The 20,266-nt window shown below is 43.5% G+C and overlaps 1 protein-coding gene across 2 annotated transcripts; it reads right to left on the bottom strand.

The window, feature by feature from the left end:
* Nucleotides 1-476: 476 nt before the first annotated feature.
* LOC103061414 (membrane-spanning 4-domains subfamily A member 8-like) lies at nt 477-18,300 on the bottom strand. Of its 2 annotated transcripts, none has more exons than XM_088146230.1 (7): nt 17,813-18,300; nt 12,271-12,500; nt 11,380-11,502; nt 9,933-9,989; nt 9,168-9,302; nt 3,007-3,120; nt 477-1,142 (listed from the first exon to the last, which is right to left on the bottom strand). In XM_088146230.1, exons 2-7 carry the CDS (start codon nt 12,466-12,468, stop codon nt 1,029-1,031), a joined length of 741 nt encoding a protein of 246 aa, XP_088002356.1. In that variant the 5' UTR covers nt 12,469-12,500; nt 17,813-18,300; the 3' UTR covers nt 477-1,028. The 2 variants fall into 2 exon arrangements, with proteins under 2 accessions (XP_088002356.1, XP_088002355.1); XM_088146229.1 differs by lacking the exon at nt 17,813-18,300 and adding an exon at nt 17,006-17,450.
* Nucleotides 18,301-20,266: the final 1,966 nt, after the last annotated feature.

The raw sequence follows: 20,266 nt of genomic DNA on the forward strand, positions 1-20,266 counted from the left end.
GACCCACAAAAACAAGCAAGTCCCCTTGGAAAAATGCCAAATATCTGAAGTATAGAGTGCCATAGCACAAAGAAATTCCTCCCATTACAGGAAACCATGATCAGGCTCACCCCCCCTGCTGCTTTCAGTTCTCATTCCTTAAGGCATGAGGCTCAAGGGCAAAAAAAATCAAAGAGGAACAAGTACTTTTGGAGGGACTTAGAGGCAGCATTTAACATAATGCCAGGGTCAGCTCTGAAAGGCTTAAAGAAGTAATGCCTTAAAGAAGTTAACACCAGAGCAGAACCAGAGAATCTACCAGTAAATATGTCAGTGTTTCGGTTAAGGCTGGTGAAGAGGCATCAGGAAGGAGGTGATAAATGTTGCTTTAGCGTTTCTGATCTCCCTTCTCCGTAATTTGTCCTCTAAATTCATCTTCCCGGGGAGGAAGGAGAATTCAACATGCAGCTGGGGCATTATTTGAATTAGTGGGTAGGCAATTTCATGAAGACACTCCACCAGATTACTAATTCAGTTTTATTGTACATACACAGGAAATAACGGTATCACAAAGTCTGTAGAGTTGACTTTAGTTATATGCAAACTTCTACTAATCTGTTTTAGGATCAGAGCGACTATGTAATTGCTACTATTGTGCCAGTGACACCTGTTTTACTAACAATTTGTTTTAATGTTGCTACCTATCTTTTCTGTAGCATCAATCTCCTACTTAATACAGTATTTGTCACAAAAAGAAAATGCCATCCAGAATATAAACAAAGGTCTAATAAACTGTTCACATCATCCACTGTAGAGAGTGTACTTCCTCAAGACGATGCTGATGATCTACAGCGCCAATTCTTGCTTCCAGAGAAGCCTTGTAACTCTCAGGTAAAAACAAGCAGCGTAAAAACTCGACACCAATTGGTGCTTGAAGGCTGCAACTGAAAGACAAACTAGCTAGAGAACAAAATAAAGCAACATGAAATGTGTTGCTCCTCCTGAGACCTCTGCTGCAACACTTCTCACAATTCCTTCCTGGTGTTTTTTTACTGTGGCTTGGTAACCAAATTGTCATAGATTGGTGCAGAAGGAAGAGGATTGGGTTCAGTAGCGACTGCTGCATCTCCATCGACTTGGTAAGGCACATAAACCGTGGTTGGCTGTAACAGAAAAGAATACCTAAATACCTAATACAAAAACTACTGTGTCTTTGGTGGCATCTGTTGCTCCAAGTAGGAGGAATAGGGTCTCCAGTTGTGGGTTTTCAACTGTAGCGCTGTGCTTGCCTAGAATCAGCTGGGAGCCTCACCAATAGGCTGAAACCCTTGAGAGCTCAGAGCTGAAAGAGAAGTCTTGAAAACTATAATTTAACATTCAAATGACTTAGGGCCTGAGGAGTTAAGCGCCTTTCCCTGATCAAATCTACCCTCCTGATCTAGACAATCATAGCATGTCTGCTCAGGGTCCCCCACCTTCCAGGAGGTGTGACAGGAGGGCCCCCAAAGGTGACTGTTCTCTGGGTGGAATCGCTGACCTTCTGAAACAAAGATGGCACCTGCTCTGATGTCCTCTGGAAAGTGGCAAAGACCTGCTTTTCTTTGGGACTGATTTTGTTTTGTACACTCATTTTTATTAGAGTTATATATTGCTTATATTTTATGTTACTGCATTTGTATTGTTATTGTTGTGTTGTTGTAAACCTCCTAGGGTCTTGTTGAACTGAGGCTTTGCATAAAGAAATAAATATTGTCATGATTTATTCAGAAAGCTGTTAGGAGACTATTAACTTATTTTAGCAATTTAAGGCCTGAAGCAGATGCATCTCCCTCCAGGGAAGCGTATTTTTTTGGTTTCCTGAAATGGCTTCAACTTACTGTGAATTGATACAGGTATCTCTGTATCCTGATTTGGCTGCTTACCATATTTTTAGAGTTCTTCTATTTTGTCAGATTCCAATCACATTTACCCACGTCAGTGTTTGTCCTGTCCCATTTTCTCCCTCCCTCCCAAATTAATCTAAAGAATTTTTTGAAAGGTTGGGGGAGAGTGTATTTGTTATCGGTACAGAAGGAAGCCAACCATCATTTTTGCAGAACAAGGGAAAGACGCGGCTTTCTGACCTACCACAAGAACCTGCCAAAGCGGAATGTATGTACTTGGTTTGTCATTCGATTGTTTCTGAGTATTTTTTCCAGAGGCCTTTTCAGTGCTGTTAGAATCCCTTTATTGCGACACCTATATTCGGAGATCTCAGGTAGCATACGACAGTCATGTATTGAGCTATTTGTCTCTGAATTAAAAATTATCCTTTATTTTTTAAAAAACAACTTAAAAAACCTAAATTTTTTATCTAAGTACTTTTTTAAAAAAGGTAACATTGTGAGAAACTGTGATCAACTGACAGATACTTTAAATTAATGATAATTAAAAAATAAATTTAATTAATAGAATTTTCCACTAGCTATCCTCACGACTACAGTAAATATATGCATTTAGGACTGAGCCCTCTGAAATAAAGAAATCAACTTCTGCCTCACTGAATCAAAATGGCAGAGAAAACACAAACTGTGTTGTATTCATGGCATTCTTTCCCTAACAAAACAGAAACTGGGAAAAATGTGTGGCAGCAAGTTATTCATATGCAGAAGCAAGTAACCACAGGTGTTGGATCAAAATTCAAGTCCCCCTTAGTTAGAAAGCTTGTTGGGTAAACTCAGATTAGGTAATCTCTTACTGTAACCCAATGTTTCTCAACCTCAGCAACTTGCAGCTGTGTGGACTTTAACTCCCAGAATTCCCCACCCAACATGCTGGCTGGGGAATTCTGGGAGTTGAAATCCATACAGCTTCATGTTGCTGAGGTTGGGAAACACTGCCCTAACCTGTTGTTCAGGGGTATAGTAAAGAAAGAAGGAAAAGGTAAGGTTGGCTGGGGTGTAAATGTAAGAAGAAAAATGGGTAATCTTCTTCTTTAACTTCTCAATAAGAGCTGGTAAAACTATTATCAAAGCATCCAAAACTTACCTGGTCATCAGCACAGCAATTTGCCTGGCACCCAAAATGTGCAAGTGGAACAGTGATACAAAATTCCAGCAAGTTGAACAAGAGCAGCACACAGGAGAGGCCAGTACCGACATTCTGTAGGGTATGGAGACATGTGGAAAGCTATTGGCTGAGAAATTAGTCCAGTTAAGTGCTACACCATTAAAAGGGTCTCCCAGCTGCATCCCTGAAAACACTGGGAGGAAGAACTGTATCAGGAAAAAATAGGGACAGTGTAGAGCCTGCGATATTATGAGAAATCCAGATCAGGGAACATCATAGCGTCGTTATGTTTTGCAGTATCCCAAAGGGAAAGTCCAGATATCACTGAGAATCAAACAGGGATCAGCCATATTTCAAACCTACATATAAAGTTAAATATTTGCACAATAGCACATATTGCGCCTGAACCTTGTTTCTCCTTTTATGCACCGGAAAAAGCTGTTCATGTGGGATAGAGCAGAGAAGAACAATCCAATATACATTCTAAACCATTTGTTTATATATGCAGAAATTCTCAGCTCTCCTAGGCCATTTCCCCAGATATGCATAGAATCAGGGAGCTTCCTCTTGGAAAGATGATGTTTAACAGACAATCAGAAAATGATGATCCTCTTTTAGGGATGATCAAATCTGACTCCCAGATTTAAATGTTGGGGATATAAAAAATTTTCCACGCATAGGAAAATGTGGTTTTTGGCAAGTTTTTATAAGAACAAGCAAACCAAACTTAACTCACCCATTTGGTCTTCCTAATGTCAGCAGCTATATCTAACATGCCAAAGACCAGGGTAATTTTGCCTGCCATGTGACTGTTAAATATGAGGGATCCATCAGAACGATGAAGGGGGGAGAAATCAAATTCAGCTTCTCAAGTTTGGCTGAGTGCATAAGGATTAATAGCTAGACTTTAAGGAGAAATCTCCCTTAAATCTCTCTGCTCGAAAAGGCAAATTTATTCATGTGATTTTCTCCTACATTTGTAGTTTTTAAACATCACTTTCTTTTCATCCATTTTCTAAAGACATTTGTAATATTAGCTCCTAGTACAAAGCTCACCAACTTCTAGGTGGCATTCCGTGTCAGATGAGACAGAGACCAAATGACTTTGGGAAGCAAACTACTGGTACACATCACAAGAACACCTACACCATATATATTAACTTCAGTTCTACTCACTGAAAGCTTAGATGTTTAACACTATAGTGATAAGGCTGTGCTTGGTCTTGTTGCTACGATCTGGACTTCTCTGATTTAGCTCAGGGTTTTCCAACTTTGGCAGCTTTAAGACATGTGGACCTCAACTCCCAGAATTCCCCAGACATCATGGGTGGGTTAATTTCTGGGAGTGCATACATCTTAGAGTTGCAGAGGTTGGGAAACACTGATTAACTGATCTCAGTTAAGCATGTCCTCATTTGTCCGAGCCTGTAGAAATGTTCTTCAAAGAAAATTCCCCACTTGCAACTTTTGCAAAGGTTTTTCAGAACTATGTTGCAATAGCAAGGGATCAAATCTAGAAGGTATACCTGAAAGGTTAATTACTGCTTAGCATCTTAAAAGTTGCATAGTGGGGTTACTCAGAATGCAGACATAGTTAGTTCTACCCTGCTCTATATCTGCTAGCAACCAGGTGACGCTTGCCCTCTTGGGTAGAGAGGGTGCGAAGAACCCCCTGTAGGGCTGTGCGGAATAATTTGTTCAGCATCTTTCAGCCACAGTTGCTCAAATTCACTCACAGTTGGAGGCTGGCCTTGTTGCAGGTCCGGAGGAGGTGCCTGGGGTGTAGTCTTGCCCGGTTATCTGGGAACGGTTTAAACCTGTTGGGCCTGATGAAGTGGACAGGGTCCTTAGGTCTTTGAGCTCAGCCACCTGCTCTTTAGATCCATGCCCATCCTGGCTTGTTAAGGGAGCCTGGGGAGTGTCGTGTGAGTGGGTTCTAGCAGTAGTAAATTCTCCTTTGAGGGAGGAGGTTGTTCCATTACCTCTTAATTATTAAAGGATTATTCAGAATACAGACATAATTAGTTCTGCCCTACTCCACATCTGCTAGCAACCTGGTGACACGTGCCCCCTTGGGTAGAGAGGGCGTGGAGAACCCCCTGCAGGGGCATATCTAAGAATTTGTTCAGCATCTTTCAACCAAAGTTGCTTGAAATCACTTACAGTTGGATGCTGGCCTTGTTGCAGGTTTTTGAAACATGCTTCATTTCACTTATCTCCAATTGCTTTGGTTCCTTATTGAAGTGGGCATGTTTCCCACAAGAAGGTTATCAAGTTAGGATGACTCTAATGCAATAGAACATTTTGGGTGTATGTTCTCCTGAATATACCAAGAGTCACCAGGAGCAGAACCCAAAGCAGTGAAACAAGCTACTTAATTCTGCACTTGGACATTTCCCGTATTTGGAAAATACACAGCCTGTGTTCCTGTCCCCCCAAATCACTTACAAACATTCAGGTAGATTCCAATTTGGATCTGTTGCTTTGGAGGAACCCGACTTCAATGTGTGGTATCTCCTGAATCTAATAAACTGAGTTAAAGTACTATGCACCTATCCTTCAGTCAGCACAAAGTAATGCAGGCATAAAATGTATAGTTCCTGTTGCCAATCCCTATCCTGCCTCTGCTGCATTTGTTCTGATTTACTGCTGAATGGTGTTGTCCTGGTTTCTAGAAATCACACCTGTTACAGACACTGTGATTGGTTTTCTCCTCTGGCTTTACTACCATCCATGTTCAGCGTGCCATCAGTCACTGGGGAAAACATCCATCACTTGGGGTACTACAAGAGAAATGGGGTAGCTGCTGTACCTTCCTCACATACCCAATTTGGGCATCTCTCAAGTTAAATATCAGGTAAAACCTTGGGGACAAAGAGCCAGAGAAGAGGGAGACAGCTCCTGCTGTGATTGGACAATTAGATAAATCCTGCAAGGCAGAAGAACTGAAACTGAGTAGCTGAAGCCACCTTTTCTTCCAGGGAGGGGCAAAGAGAGAGAACAGTAAATAGATGCGATTTGCATGCCCTCCTCCTCCCAATATCAAAGAGAGATGGTCTGCTTTCCAACATGCTAATGGAGAGGGTGACAGGGAAACAGCTGAGAGAGGCTGGCTAGTCCAAAGAGGGAAAGGGGTATGACTCCCCACTGTCCTCTCATTCCCACTCTTGGTCACCTGACTTTATCTCCAAGGTAATAGGTGAAATGAAACAGATGTTATGCACCTTGTGGCTGTTTTTGGATTGGATCAGACTAAGAGGAGAGGAAAAGACTAGTTTTATACCAATGAACTAGTGACGACTTAAGGCTGGGGGTCTTACTCGTGGCTGAGGATAAGGTGACGGTAACCTCATGGGGACAATGGGGAAATTGGTATTGACAGCGTATGGCTGTGCCATGGTTAAGGGCATCAATGGGATTTAAATTCAGCCAGTCTAATGTATGTTGTTTCCTCTCGTCAATAAGGATGCAGCAGACCTATTTTCTCACTTCTAGCACAGCATGGAAACAACAATAAGGAACTCCTGATTAGAACTGTGATGGAGAACAGCGTGCGCAAAGATGCCTCTCTGGGCATGCTCTTTCTTCAGCACAACTGCCTTCCAACAGCCCGCCAGTCAGCTATCAGCAAGCTACGGGGATCCAGGCATGGGAAGAGAGCCATCCCAAAGCATTCTGTCCCCAGACTCCTATCAAATAGCTGGTTAATGGCTGCCCAAGTTCAGTCATGGTGAGGACAGGAAACCTGCAGAACAGGAAATGCCCTTTCTTGAGAAGAGGCAACACGTCTTGGGCTACTTCTTTTCACACAGTTAGGGCAATGGTGAAAGAATGGGGTGGGGGGGACAAACTGGGGTGGGAAACTGACATTTGGTCCCATTCAGTTCAGTTTTTGGAGGGTTATCATGCCGACAGACAGACCGTGTCCTGGGCAACTTTCTTTCCAATGTTCCATAGGGTTGGAAAGAACAACAAGGTAGGGAAAGCAGGCAGAGCTCAGCTTCTGGAACTCTTTCCACCCCCTTTACCAGCCAACCTTTACCCATGGCGGTACTTTCTCCTACATAAGAAACTCACGCATGTTCTTTGTGAGTGGGTTTCTGCCCTCCCCCATCTTGAATCAGTGTGTCTGTGCACACGTGTGTGCTGGGAGACAGAGGGCAGGTTGGATATGCTATGCTCTGGGTCGCACAAACAGGGAAAAGGTGGGCTTCGAATGAATGCATTGGCTGCCAAGCTACCTCTCCCAGGAATGCACTGGGGAATTTTTTTTCTAGCCTCCAGCCCGATCCAAAATACTTTCAAGATCAATCTTTGGTCCTTTCCTGTTCAGTCCGAGGTGAGCTCTTCTGCTGTTGGACACATGCAGGAGGGGTTTCAAACTTTTTCAGGCAATGGACTGGCAGTTATTTTTATCCTGGTCACCTCCTGATTAAGAGGCAAAGCTCCAATGATGGAAATTGGCAATAAAAGAAGAGGGTGGTGCTGAGTGCAACTAATTGCATCTGTCTACAACAAAAGGACCAGCTGGGAATCCCTGTCCGGAGGGAAGCTGCAGCCCCGCCCACCCACAACCTCCCATTTGACCTTGTTCAGGGGAAAGGGAGGGAAACGGGCCTGGGCAGGACAACTCTGCAGAAGGCAGGGCAGGAACCTGCAAAATGGCAGCGGTGGCATCTTTTTGCAGGAGAACGCCCCATGGCTGAGGAAAAGAACAAGACCGTCACTTTTGCCCTTTCTGGTGTTCCTCAGAAAAATGGCTATGGAGGCCCTGGTTGCCTCTGAGTGAAACGTTTGTTTTACCCTACGGTTCTGCAGAAGAGTTTCAATCGCCTCGACAAAGACTTCCAAGCCCCTTTACACAGCCTCTTCCCAATCTTCTGTCAGGTTGGAAGGAATAAAGGCTCTGATTTAACACTGGCATGCTAAAGAAATTAAACCAAAGTTCAGCACTTTAAGAAATGCTCAAATATAGAGCCATTGATCCCTGGTATTTGCTCTAAATTGCAAGATGGTTCTGTCCACACTCCAGAACCTACCTAAATTTCAGTTTTCTGAAACTATCTGGCAAATGCAAAGAGATGAGCATGGGGGGAGAACCTGGTACGGATTTTGATGTTTGCAGCTGACGTCTATATAGAATTCTCAAGCCCCCCCCCTCAATTTTTAAAATATGTAAACCAAATTTTTACAGTCTACACAGTCAAAAAATATGCCTAAAACACATTTACCATTTTAAAAAATCTACCCCCTTCCCTGCCAAAAAAAGAAAGAAACTGGGGAAAAAAGATGTTGACTTTGTCTGTTGTATTATACTGTCCTGCTCACTTTGAATCTCAACCATCAGATGGCTGCTTGGCCTTAATGTAACAAATACAGTGGTACCTCGGGTTACAAACGCCTCTGTTAACGAACTTTTCGGGTTACGACCAGCTCCAGCCGCAAAAATTTACCTCGATTTGCAAACTCCGCCTCGGGGTATGAGCAGGATGCGTGGCCATTTTCCCTCCCGTGACACAGTCCGCGGCCATTTTCCCACCCCTGACACATGGTCCGCGGCCATTTTCCGCCCGACACGTGGTGCGCGGCCATTTTCCGCCCCTGACATGTGGTCCGCAGCCATTTTTCCGCCCGACACGTGGTCCGCAGCCATTTTCCGCCCGACACGTGGTCCGCGGCCATTTTTCCGCCCCTGACACGTAGTCCGCGGCCATTTTTCCGCCCGACACGTGGTCTGCGGCCATTTTTCCGGCCCTGACACGTGGTCCTCGGCCATTTTCCGCCCGACACGTGGTCGTAGGGAGGGGGCTCTCCCTCCAAGCAATAGCCGCCTCCCTGTCCTCCACGCCAGAACAGATTAATGGTAATTACATTGAACCTTATGGGGAAATTTCCTTCGGGTTGCGACCAATTCAGGTTGCAGCCAGAGTCATAGAACAAATTAAATTCGTAACCCAAGGTTCCACTGTATATAAAACAGCATTCAAATGAAGTAGCGCTCGTGTTTTTGGGACTGAGACCTATTCAAGGGAAGATTTCACACAAAACTCAAGGTGTCTGGAATATCTCTCCTGCATACATTATCTCCTTCTGGATCCTGCACATGAAGTCAAAATTCTAGAGCAGATTAGTTTACTTACTTTTATCCAGTTGATCTCATATGGATGGTAATATTGAGAAGTAATACCATGTATGACGAGCTCTGATATGCACAGCAGGATACCAATTAATGCCATTATAGCACTTGTGATATTCATTCCTATACTGCATTTCACCTGAAGGAGAACAACAATAAACCAGGGGGAGAAAAATTACTATGACAAAAACATTTCTAGGTTGCTATTAACACATTCTAAACCAAAGAGGATGGGGGAGAAGAAAGCAAGCTCTCTGCCCAGCCATAGGAGGAGGAGGAAGGTCAGAGGTCTGGTTCAAGATTAGAGAATGCAAGGACACACCTCTCTGCTCATCACTAGCTCCATTTCTGGTAGCAACTAAGGAAGCCCGGTAGAACAAGTAGCCACGTCATGGTCATTGGCCATTTCAGGCTTTTCTCATTTCCATCATATACTGACATGACCTGCAGTGCTGCAGACTGCACATCATGAAGGGAACTTGAGAAGAAGAAGCCCATTGCAAAACGGGGACCAGGACAGGCTCTAATTCTGGATGTTTCAACATCCTCCACTGCTGGGGTAGAACTTTCAATTGGAAGCAAGGCTTGGGATGTTCAACAGTTGATCAAAGCAGGAAGTGGAGTTGGTGGGGCTCTTGGGTTTGCTTTCCTTTCCTAAATCTTGACTTAAGACTGAGCAGTATCTGAATACAAAAGACAATGTAAAGGGCCTGGAATGCTTAAGAAGAAACAGTATAAAAGAAATTCAAATGCCATATGGCTTTCTCACCAAAGTACGGTTTTGACGTTTCTCAGCTGCTATACATAGTGATCCAGAAGAAATGAACTATGCAAAAAGAAGAGGGGAAAAAATATTTGATTGTAGTCCACTGGAAATGTAAAAAGGAAATTAGTCTCAGAAAATCTGCGACCTATGGGAATAGTCTTATTATAATAGTTGTAGTTTTTTAATCTGGTTATTGTTTTTTTAACTTTGTGAAGCCACCCAGAATTGTTTTGGATTGCTAGAATGAAGCAAAGCTTTGGAGCTTCCTGGAGCTGGTTGCTAGGATTCCAAATAAGAGAAAGCTGTTTTGTCTTCCACTCAGATATGCCAGTTGAGAACTCAAGTGGGGCTCCTGAGAGACTAGAAGAGTCTTCAGTGGTTCTGCACATTATTTTTAAAAATAAATCAAAGTGCTACTTTTCCAAAATCTGGCTCCCAATTCTTCTTTTTTTCCTTCCATTTCCTACAAAAGAGACTTCTTTTCTACAGGTAGTCCTCAACTTATGACCATTCATTTAGCGATGTTCAAAGTTACAACAGTGCTTGAAAAAGTGACTTACAACCAGTCCTTGCACTTTCAACCATTGCAGCATCTGACAAGCAAAATCAATTTACAACCATTCATTTTGCAATCGTTTGAAGTTACAGTGGTGCTGAAAAAAGTAACTTACAACTGTCCTTGCACTTACGATCATCGCACCATCCCCACGGTCATGTGATCAAAATTCAGGTGCTTGGCAACCGGCATGTATTTACAACAGTTGCAGCAACCCAGGGTGATGTGGTTGCCATTTGCAACCTTTCCAGCTGGCTTCCAACAAGCAAAATCAATGGGCAACTGTGTGATTCACTTAAGAACTGCATGATTCGCTTAACAACCGTCACAAAAAATGTTGTAAAATCGGTTGCGGTCACAAGATGCCTCGCTTAACAACCACACCGCTTAACAATGAATTTTCCCTATTCCTATTGTGCTTGTAAATCAAGCACTACCTGTACTTCATTTTTCAGATTCATCAGAATGTTTTCCTAATATTTTTAGGTGGCATTTGGGAGCCTACTATATTCTTGTAATGTGAAACAGCAATGCGTTCTCATATATTACTCAGATGCCTTTTTGTTTCAGTCCCCATGGACCATCTCTCATGATGTTTTCCCTTGGGATTTAACTGAAATATGAGAAGCCAGGGAGGCTACAATGCAGACAGGACATCTACAGGTATCCCTTAGCTGTTAATACAACGTAAGTACCCTCAGTAAATAAAGAAATTGGGAAAGCCCTTGAGAAAAGAGCCTGCATTGTATGTGCCTGTGTGTGACTCCAACCAAACAACACAACTTGGTTACAGTATATTTAATCTCAGTTTATTAACTAGGAAAATTAATTTATTACATTAAATATACCACACAGAAATAGTGCATGACTGAAAAGGAATTTGTACATACTTACAAATATCCCTCCCCAAAAGGGGTGACCTCCAGCTACAGACAAGATAATGTAGCCAGAAGGAGCAAGACAAAGTGAGACAGCCCCAATGCCAATGTGGATCAACCCAATCATGATTTGGACGGCCTACAGAAGGAAAATGTTCAAAATAAGAGAAATTAGCTCTCTGAATCTGAAAAAGACACACGCTCTAATTTGTTAGCACCACTGGAAAAGGATCACTTTGTATCCACCTTTGAAAGATCCTTCCCTCTTTCATTGGTGCTGGGACTTCTAGTCTTCCAGTGCAGCTGTTTACACAAGGCCTGGTTTTTCTGTGGTGAAAAATCCCAATAAGGGAGAAGCGACAGTCTAAGATACCTATGACAGTATGTTCTGGACAATGACTCCAGATTAGGATCTCGTTTGATATAGAGTGGGACTGCTATTGTCAAGAAGAATGTCTGTCAGAATATCAAGATGGGTCTTTGTGAGAAGAATATCACCCATCTCTCTACAGAGCTACAGGAGGAAGCTAAGGACAGTCATAAGCACAAAGTGCCTTCAGTAGTCTTGGGCCGGAGCCAATCTATGACCAGGTTCTTCTGGTGGAATTCCCAACAGTTGCACTTCCCAGAGGGAAGGGATAAAAAGAGATCCAGCTAAAACTATGGCTGAGCTCCATTTTCTGTTAAAAAGCAAAGGAAAGGAATGCATATCTAAGCTGGATTTTTTCAAGAAACACAAAAGAAACTATCAGTAAGAACAGACCTTTCTGGATCATACTCCAGAGCCAGACAATGCCCAAGCCCAGATCTAGAACTTCAGATCCCACCCAACACAGGTCACAAGTCTCCACACAGCTCTAGAAATACTGATACCTTAATGGATTTCAAACATAGCAAACATGCTTACCCCAAGCACTTTGGCCTCTACATTGAGGAATTTCTCCAAAGCACCCCTTTTGGGGACTTCTCGAGGAGCAATATAGGAAATTCCAATTTGCTGACCCCCATACTGTAGATATGGTATTGCTCCAGATGTTTGAACAACAGCACTGGGAATCCTCTGGGCTGGGATTAAGTTAGCTTCATTAGATGTTCCACTGGCCATTCTTGTTGGATGTATTGCTGTAGCTAAATTACCTGCAAACAAAACAAGCAAGGAAATATTCATGTCTTAACATCAAGAAGGCACTATCTGGTCCTTCTCCTTAATCTCAAGATACCCTTTCCCTCCAGTAAACTGCAGAAGATTGCCTGCAGGTTTCAGGAAGCAGGGTTGTCTTCTTGCTTACATTCCAATTTTCAGTGCAAAATCTGTCTTGTTAATCTTAGCACCATCTCAATTCCACCCAGGCTAAATGGCATCTCTCATTTTGGCATGGTTTTATTGTGATTACCCTCCTGTCCTGTTAGTGGCAGGTCGATGTAGTGGTACCAGGCATGGATGATCATCTTTATTGCCATGTTCCAGTAAGCTCCTACTGATTTGGGCAGAACAAGTTAATGTGAAAGGCACGGGTAGGGATCTGTATCCCAGCTTTGCTTCACCGATGGACTGAGGTTTCTTACCAGAACAAGCTGGAGCTTTCAGACCTGGATTTCCTAACAAAAATCCGGACAGCGCCCAGAAGGTAGTGAAGCAGCAAAGAACTCCACTTGTTTCTGGCACTTAATCAATCAGTCTCTTATAGATAGACATTTTGGTCCTATCACACAAATATCTGCAGATAAATGGGAGGATCATTTCTATAACATCTTTCAAAGGGAATCTGCTGTAATTTCAGATGTGATTCCATCTTATAAAGACCTCCCAGATTGGCCACCAGTGTCCATTGCTCAGGTTAAAGATCTTATTGCTCAGTTAAAACCAGGTAAAGCATCTGGAGGTGATTTTATCCCCCCCCCCTCCAGAATTAATAAGGGAAAATAAAGATTGGTGGGCCCTGGTAGGCCAGACATTAGTAACACAAGAAAATTTCCATCTGATTGGAATCAGGCCATTGTTGTACTTATATTCAAAAATAAAGGAAATAGACTGGACCCTACAAATTATAGGCCCATTAGTTTATTAAATACAATAAGTAAACTTTATGACAGATATCTGTATCGAAAATTAGTGGATTAAGTACAAAATGAAAATATCATTGCTGAAGAACAGGCCAGATTTAGAGAGGAACGATCAACATTAGATCCTTGTTGGGTCTCCTGCATTTGGCAGAAAAATATTCTGGGCCCCCTCGTGACTCCCTTTTTGCAAACTTTGTTGATTTTAAGCCAGCTTTCATCCAATACCAAGGGAGAAACTGTGGATAGTCTCAGACATTCCACTACTGAAAAAAGGCTGCTCGTGCTTATTCAGTCACTTTTTTCAAACACCTCCCTGAAAATTAGATATACCCCTTGGGGACATTTATCTAAAGCAGTCCCAAGTTATAGAGGTATAAGACAAGGTTGCATATTAGCTCCATTACTTTTCAATTTATATTTAAATCCAATAATTCAAGTGCTTGCTGTTCCAGCCCATCATCCACCCATTTTGGCTGATCGTGTGATCCCCGCACTACTGTATGCCAATGATGTAGTTATGTCTACTTCACAGGTGAGAATGAGAAAAGCACTTAGGGCTCTAACTTTATTTTGCACAGAACATAAGCTATCAATAAATTATCACATAACCAAAGTCCTAGTTTTTGCCTGACACTGTCATAAAATTCACAAATGACAAATCAATCGGACTCCAGTTGAACAGGTGCGCATCTATAAGTATCTTGGAGTGCGGTTCCATGCTTTCTTATCCTGGAATGCTCATTTTTTCTCCTGGGAAAGTGTCACACAGTGTATCTCTCCAGCTATTGTAAGATTTTACCATTCAAAAGGAGTCCATTATATCCCTGCAGCTTGCAAAGTCTTTCAAGCCAAGGTAGTCCTTCAGCTTCTCTATGGCTCTCAAATTTGCTCCTTTGGAAAGCTTAGTATTATTGAAACCATTCAAAATAAGTTTATTAAAGCCATACTGATGATTCCAAAAAGTGTCAAAAATGCCAATCTACATGTAAAAAGAGGTATAATTTTGCTGGATACTAGGGCATGGTTTCTTCTTCTTACCTTCTGTTAAAATTAATCCTACTTCCTATAGGTTTAACTCAGTGATTCTCAACCTTTTTGAAGCTGTCGCCCCCCTAAGGAGCGGAAAATTTTTCAACGCCCCCCTTTGTGAAAATCCTGTAATTTAGGGTATGGGGGGGGGGAGTTACTGAATTATAAAAGGCAAAAATTTTAAGTAATTTTTTCAGTAGACTTACATACCAAATTTGTTCGATTTAACTCGATACTTTTGCCCTGGAAGGTAATTGCATTCCTTTTATTAAAATTAAAATGACTAATGCAAAAAAAATGCTTAAATGCTCTTTTATGTAAATATGTTTATTTCAAAATGCTGTAAATACGTTTATTTATTTTTTTGATGCTCATTTTTTAAATTTAAATTTTTTAAATTTTTTTTGCAAATGCTTTTTTAATGTTTAAAAATTCTTTATTCTTAATTAGATAATTAAAAAAACAGCAAAAAAAATACGCTAAAATTTTTTTTGATGATAGTCCACAGTCCTGGGTAGAGGCAATTGATGTTACTTTGAAGCCAAAATTCTGTGAGATGATCACCATTCTGGAAGCTGGCTTTCAAACTTTCATTAGTTTCTCAAAATTAATAATTCACGACCACGATAAAGAACTAATAAGCGCACTTACCTAGCCGACTGGCCAAATAAACAATGAAAGTAAATCAAAACTGAGGGGAAAAAACAGAAATGAAGTGAACGAAAAGCAACTCAAGAAACACGGGTCAAATCAAACATTCATATTGAAAGGACGCTCAACACACGCACTGCGATTAATCGCGCGGGAAGACAGCTGATGCACGCGCTGCGATTAATCGCGCAGGAAAACAGCTGACGCATGCGCTGTGCTGGTTGGGATTGGAGAAGAATCGTAGTGTCGAGTTCTTCAAGGTCATCCTACCTAGAATACAAATTCGTCTCACCATTCTTAGAAGTGCATGAAGGCAGCCGTCGGGTAAGTTCGTTTTATCGCTGGTACAAATGGCATAAACCGGACAATCGATTTAATAAATTTTTTTGGGAGTTTTAAAATTAAGTTCGAATGCCAAAACATGCTCATCGCCCCTCTACCGCCCAAAACATGCCCACCTCCCCCACCGCCCAAGACAAGTTCACCACCCCTCAGCATCCTCCCACCGCCCCCCGGGGGGCAGTACCACCCCTGTTGAGAACCAATGGTTTAACTCCATTAGTATTTAGATAATCGCCTTAAATCATCACAGCTTAAAAAAGCCTTAGATAAAATTCAGTTGCTGGGCTTCTCTATGGAAAGTCTGTGCTCATTAGGTTTTGATAATGCAAGACCTGCCCTTAAACAACGAATTTGGGATATAGATCTCCAATCAAATTTAAGTAAAGTGCTACACCCCAATATTTCTCATTTTCTCCTAAAAGGGTTCATTCCAGCCACCTATTTATCATCCATTACAAATTTGAAATTCTGTAAGGCCTTAGCCAGGCTGGGTGCTCTGCCTTCAACAGTCCTTTTTGGATGTTTTAGGGTACTCCTATGCACCTTCGGTTCTGTCTACGTGGTGGCAGCTCAACAGAAACTCTAAGCCATGTCCTACTATACTGCTCCCTATATAAGGACTCTAGACAGACCCTTATATATCCAATCTTGAAAAAATTTCCACCAATAGAAATAGTGATTTCTGTTTAATATTACTTCTTTCAGACAAGGACTCAAAAATATCCACCCAAGTTGCCCAGTTTTGGCTTCCTGTACATCTGTACAATACACGGCACCATTACCTAGGTTTGGAATTCCTTATAATAATATTTTACTTTGACTTATTTTAGTATTTTTATTTTCAATTATTTTAGACCCTATTATATTTCCTGGTTTTTTGTCCTACACACACACACACAAACACACAGACACATGGATGTAATACTGCTATTATTAGATATTTTGACTGAATCTGGCCTTAAGGCTGTAATAAACCTGATGATGATGACAGAACAAGTCATTGTGAAACGCAAGGGGTACGGATCCATATCCCAGCTTTGCTTCACCGATGGGCTGAGGTTTCTTACCAGAACAAGCTGGAGCTTTCAGACCTGGGTTTCCTAACAAAACTCTGGGCAGCCCCGGAAGGCCCCGAAGCCATACAGCAAAGTCCAGTCTGTTACTGCCCTCTAGTGGCCCAGGCCCAACAGCCCGAGTCGCGCACACGGTTAGGATTGCGGAGCCCTTAAGAGGAAGGTGCTTCCCTTCCTGAGCTGCAGAGTTTGGAAGCTAAAGCTCAAGGAAACCAGGCCGCCCACTCATCCACCAGCCTCTGAACGGCGAACTTCAAGCACTGCATCCTGGGGCGTCTTGGGCGCGTCCACCCCGGGAAGGCCAAGGGCAAACGCTCCCCCGCCCGCTCCGTCTCCCCTGAAACGCTCCCCCCAGGAGACCTTCGCTGAGCGGCTGGCCGGTAAGGCCGCGCACGGAGGGTTGCGGGGGGGAGCGGCAGCCACAGGAGGGCCCACCTGCTGATTCCCTACTTATCTTTTAAAAAGTCATCAGAATCTACTCACGACAACCGCTGAAGATGAGGCACCCTGAAGCGCCTGGGAAAATGAAAGTAACTTACAGGAAGAAGTAGAGGGCGAAATTCCCCCGCCCAAAAAATAGAGGACTTTTTAATCGTACCATATTCGAGGACTGCAGGACACACTTCGTCTTGCCCCTCCAATCTTTTGCAGCAAATAACAGTTTGGGCCAGCAACCTTCTGCTTATTCAGAAATGAGAGGAAACCTCTCTGCCCAAGTTTACAAAGTCTTGTTACCCGCAGGCTGAAACGAACCATGAAACGTAACGCATCCCTCGACATCTGTTTCCCTCTCCCAAAGTACGTAAGTTACACGCTTGGAGGGCTCGTTTTCAGCCTCTCGCAGCCTTCCACGGTGTTTGCAGGAAATCGCCAGAAATAAAAGCAAGAGGACGCGCGTTGCAATCACACCTGCCCCGTCTTTTCCCCTCAGTGCTGAGAGGGTTTCTTCTCCGCCCCCCCCCCCCCTCCGGCCCCGTAGCGCCCTCCCCATAGCTTTCGGCTTGCTGATTTCGGCGCTAGAACGGGCAAAAGCGCGCGGCGTGAAGGCGAGGCTGGCGGGAGCGGATCCCCGCGTGCCACCGCGTGCCACCGCGCTCCTGGCGAGACTCTCCTGCGTTTCGCGGGAACGCCTGACGGGAGCTGTAAACGGACCTTCGAGGCGAAAAGCGCGGAACTCGCGTCCGAAAGATTAGCACGTCGGCACGGGGACATCGGAGGCAGAGCTTGCGTGCACGCGCTTGCCTCCCACTCGTTTTTTACTCTCTGGGCGCTGCACGTGGCCGGACTGACCTTGAAGAGCAGCGAAAGAAGAGCGGGACCTCTCTCTGGGTTGACGCTTCCTCTCTTCCTGTTATAGGAACTTTCCACCTCGAGACCAGCCTCTTAAATCCTGCCTTTCAGAACATGAGAAGAGCCTGGCTGGATCATACCAAGATTAGGTATTAGGTCTTGCCCAGTATAGCGCTTCTCCCAGGGACCACCCAGGAGAAAGGGCATCACTGGGCCCCAAAGAGAGAAGAAAAGTGGGGGCAGATCGTGGGGTGATGGCTTCTCTTCCTCTTGCCTCAGCCATTCACTGCAGAATGAAAGAGGCAAGCAGGAAATACCATTTCAGCTCTAAATTAATCCTTGAGAACCAAGCCCTGATCAGTCACTGGTGTCTAAAGCGACAGCTAGATTAGGAACCCAACTTGCCACTGAGAAAGCATTTCTTTAAAAAATGGACTGAACCATCCAGCTGATCACAGTGAGGAACAGAGCAAAGCCTTTGTCCTCAATGAGTTTTATCACACCCAGATGAATTGCCCCCTCCTGAGTAAAGTCTCTGCAGAGAATTGGAACGCTTCCTTGCTTATTTTTAACAGCATAGACTAGGAATTGCAGGGTCCTGCGAGGGGGAGAGAAACTTTCCGCTTTCTCAGTGCCATGCATAACTCTATACAGTATACTTGGATTATGTGCCCCTCGTGCCCTTTGCGCTAAGCTAAAAGGTTTCAAATATAATCCTTTTCTCAAAAGAAAGGTGTTCAAGAAGCACTCTGATCATTTTCATTGCCCTTTTCCATAGATACCATTGTTGTTGTTCAGTTGTTAAGTCGTGTCCGACTCTTCATGACCCCATGAATCATATCATGCAAGGCCTTCCTGTCCTTCACTGCCTCCTGGAGTTTGCTCAATTTCATGTTCATTGCTTCAGTGATGCTATCTAACCATCTCATCCTCTGCCGTCCCCTTCTCCTTTTGCCTTCAATCTTTCTCAGCATCAGGGTCTTTTCCAAAGAATCTTCTCTTCGCATTAGGTGACCAAAGTATCTGAGCTTGAGCTTCAGTATCAATCCTTCCAATGAGCAGTTAGGGTTGATTTCCTTTAGGACTGACTGGTTTGACCTTCTAACAGTCTAAGGGACTCCTAAGAGTCTTCTCCAGCACCACAATTCTTCGGTGCTCAGCCTTCCTTATGGTCCAGCTCTCACAGCCATACATTGCTAATGGAAAAACCATAGCTTTGATTATGTGGATCTTTGTCGGCAAGGTGATGTCTCTGCTTTTTAATATGCTGTCTAGGTTTGCCATAGCTTTCCTCCCAAGGAGCAAGCGTCTTTTAATTTCATGGCTGCAGTCTCCATCTGCGGTGATCTTGGAGCCCAAATAAATAAAGTCTGTTACTGCTTCCATTTCTACCCCTTCTATTTGCCAGGAATTGATGGGTCCAGATGCCATGATCTTAGTTTTTTTTAATGTTGAGTTTCAAGCCAGCTTTTGAACTCTCTTCTTTCACCCTCATCAAGAGGCTCTTTAGTTCTTCTTCACTTTCTGCCATTAGGGTGGTAGAGGTTGTTATCTGAGGTTGTTGATATTTCTCCCTGCAATCTCAATTCTGGCTTGTGATTCTTCCAGCCCGGCATTTCTCATGATGTACTCTGCATATAAGTTAAATAAGCAGGGTGACAGTATACAGCCTTGTCGTACTCCTTTCCCTATTTTGAACCAATCGGTTGTTCCATGACCGGTTCTAACTGTTGCTTCTTGGCCCACATGCAGATTTCTCAGGAGACAGGTAAGGTAGTCTGGTACCCCCATCTCTTTAAGAATTTGCCAGAGTTTGTTGTGATCCACACAATCAAAGGCTTTTGCATACTCAATGAAGCAGATGTTTTTCTGGAACTCTCGTGCTTTCTTGATGATCCAGTGAACGTTGGCAATTTGATCTTTAGTTCCTCTGCCTCTTCGAAACCCAGCTTGTACATCCGGTAGTTCTCAGTTCATTTGCTGTTAAAGCCTAACTTGTAGGATTTTGAGCATAACCTTGCTAGCATGTGAAATGAGTGCAATTGTGTGGTAGTTTGAGCATTCTTTGGCATTGCCCTTCTTTGGAATTGGAACGTAAACTGACCTTTTCCAATCCTGTGGCCACTGTTGCGTTTTTCAAACTGGTTGGCATATTGAGTGCAGCACTTTAACAGCATCATAACAGAAAGGGATGCGGTGGCACAAGGGCTTAATGACGCTGGAGTTTGCCAGTCAGAAATGGTCGGCACTCCAGCGGTTCGGGCCCAGCTCCGCAGGACGGGGTGAGCTCCTGTACCTTGTCGTAGCTCCTGCCCACCCAGCAGTTCGAAAGCTATTCCATCTGCGAGTAGATAAATGGGGACTCCCGTTTAGATGGGAGGAACCGGCGGTGCTGCACGGGGGAGCAAAATACCGGTGCTGGCCAAACTCCGAATGCAGCCAGCACGAGCGACG

The sequence above is a fragment of the Python bivittatus genome, unplaced genomic scaffold (genome assembly GCF_059951505.1).
Source record: "Python bivittatus isolate LINGU-HERP-01145 unplaced genomic scaffold, Pbiv_v1 ctg000480_np1212, whole genome shotgun sequence".
In the NCBI taxonomy this organism is placed as follows: domain Eukaryota; kingdom Metazoa; phylum Chordata; class Lepidosauria; order Squamata; family Pythonidae; genus Python; species Python bivittatus.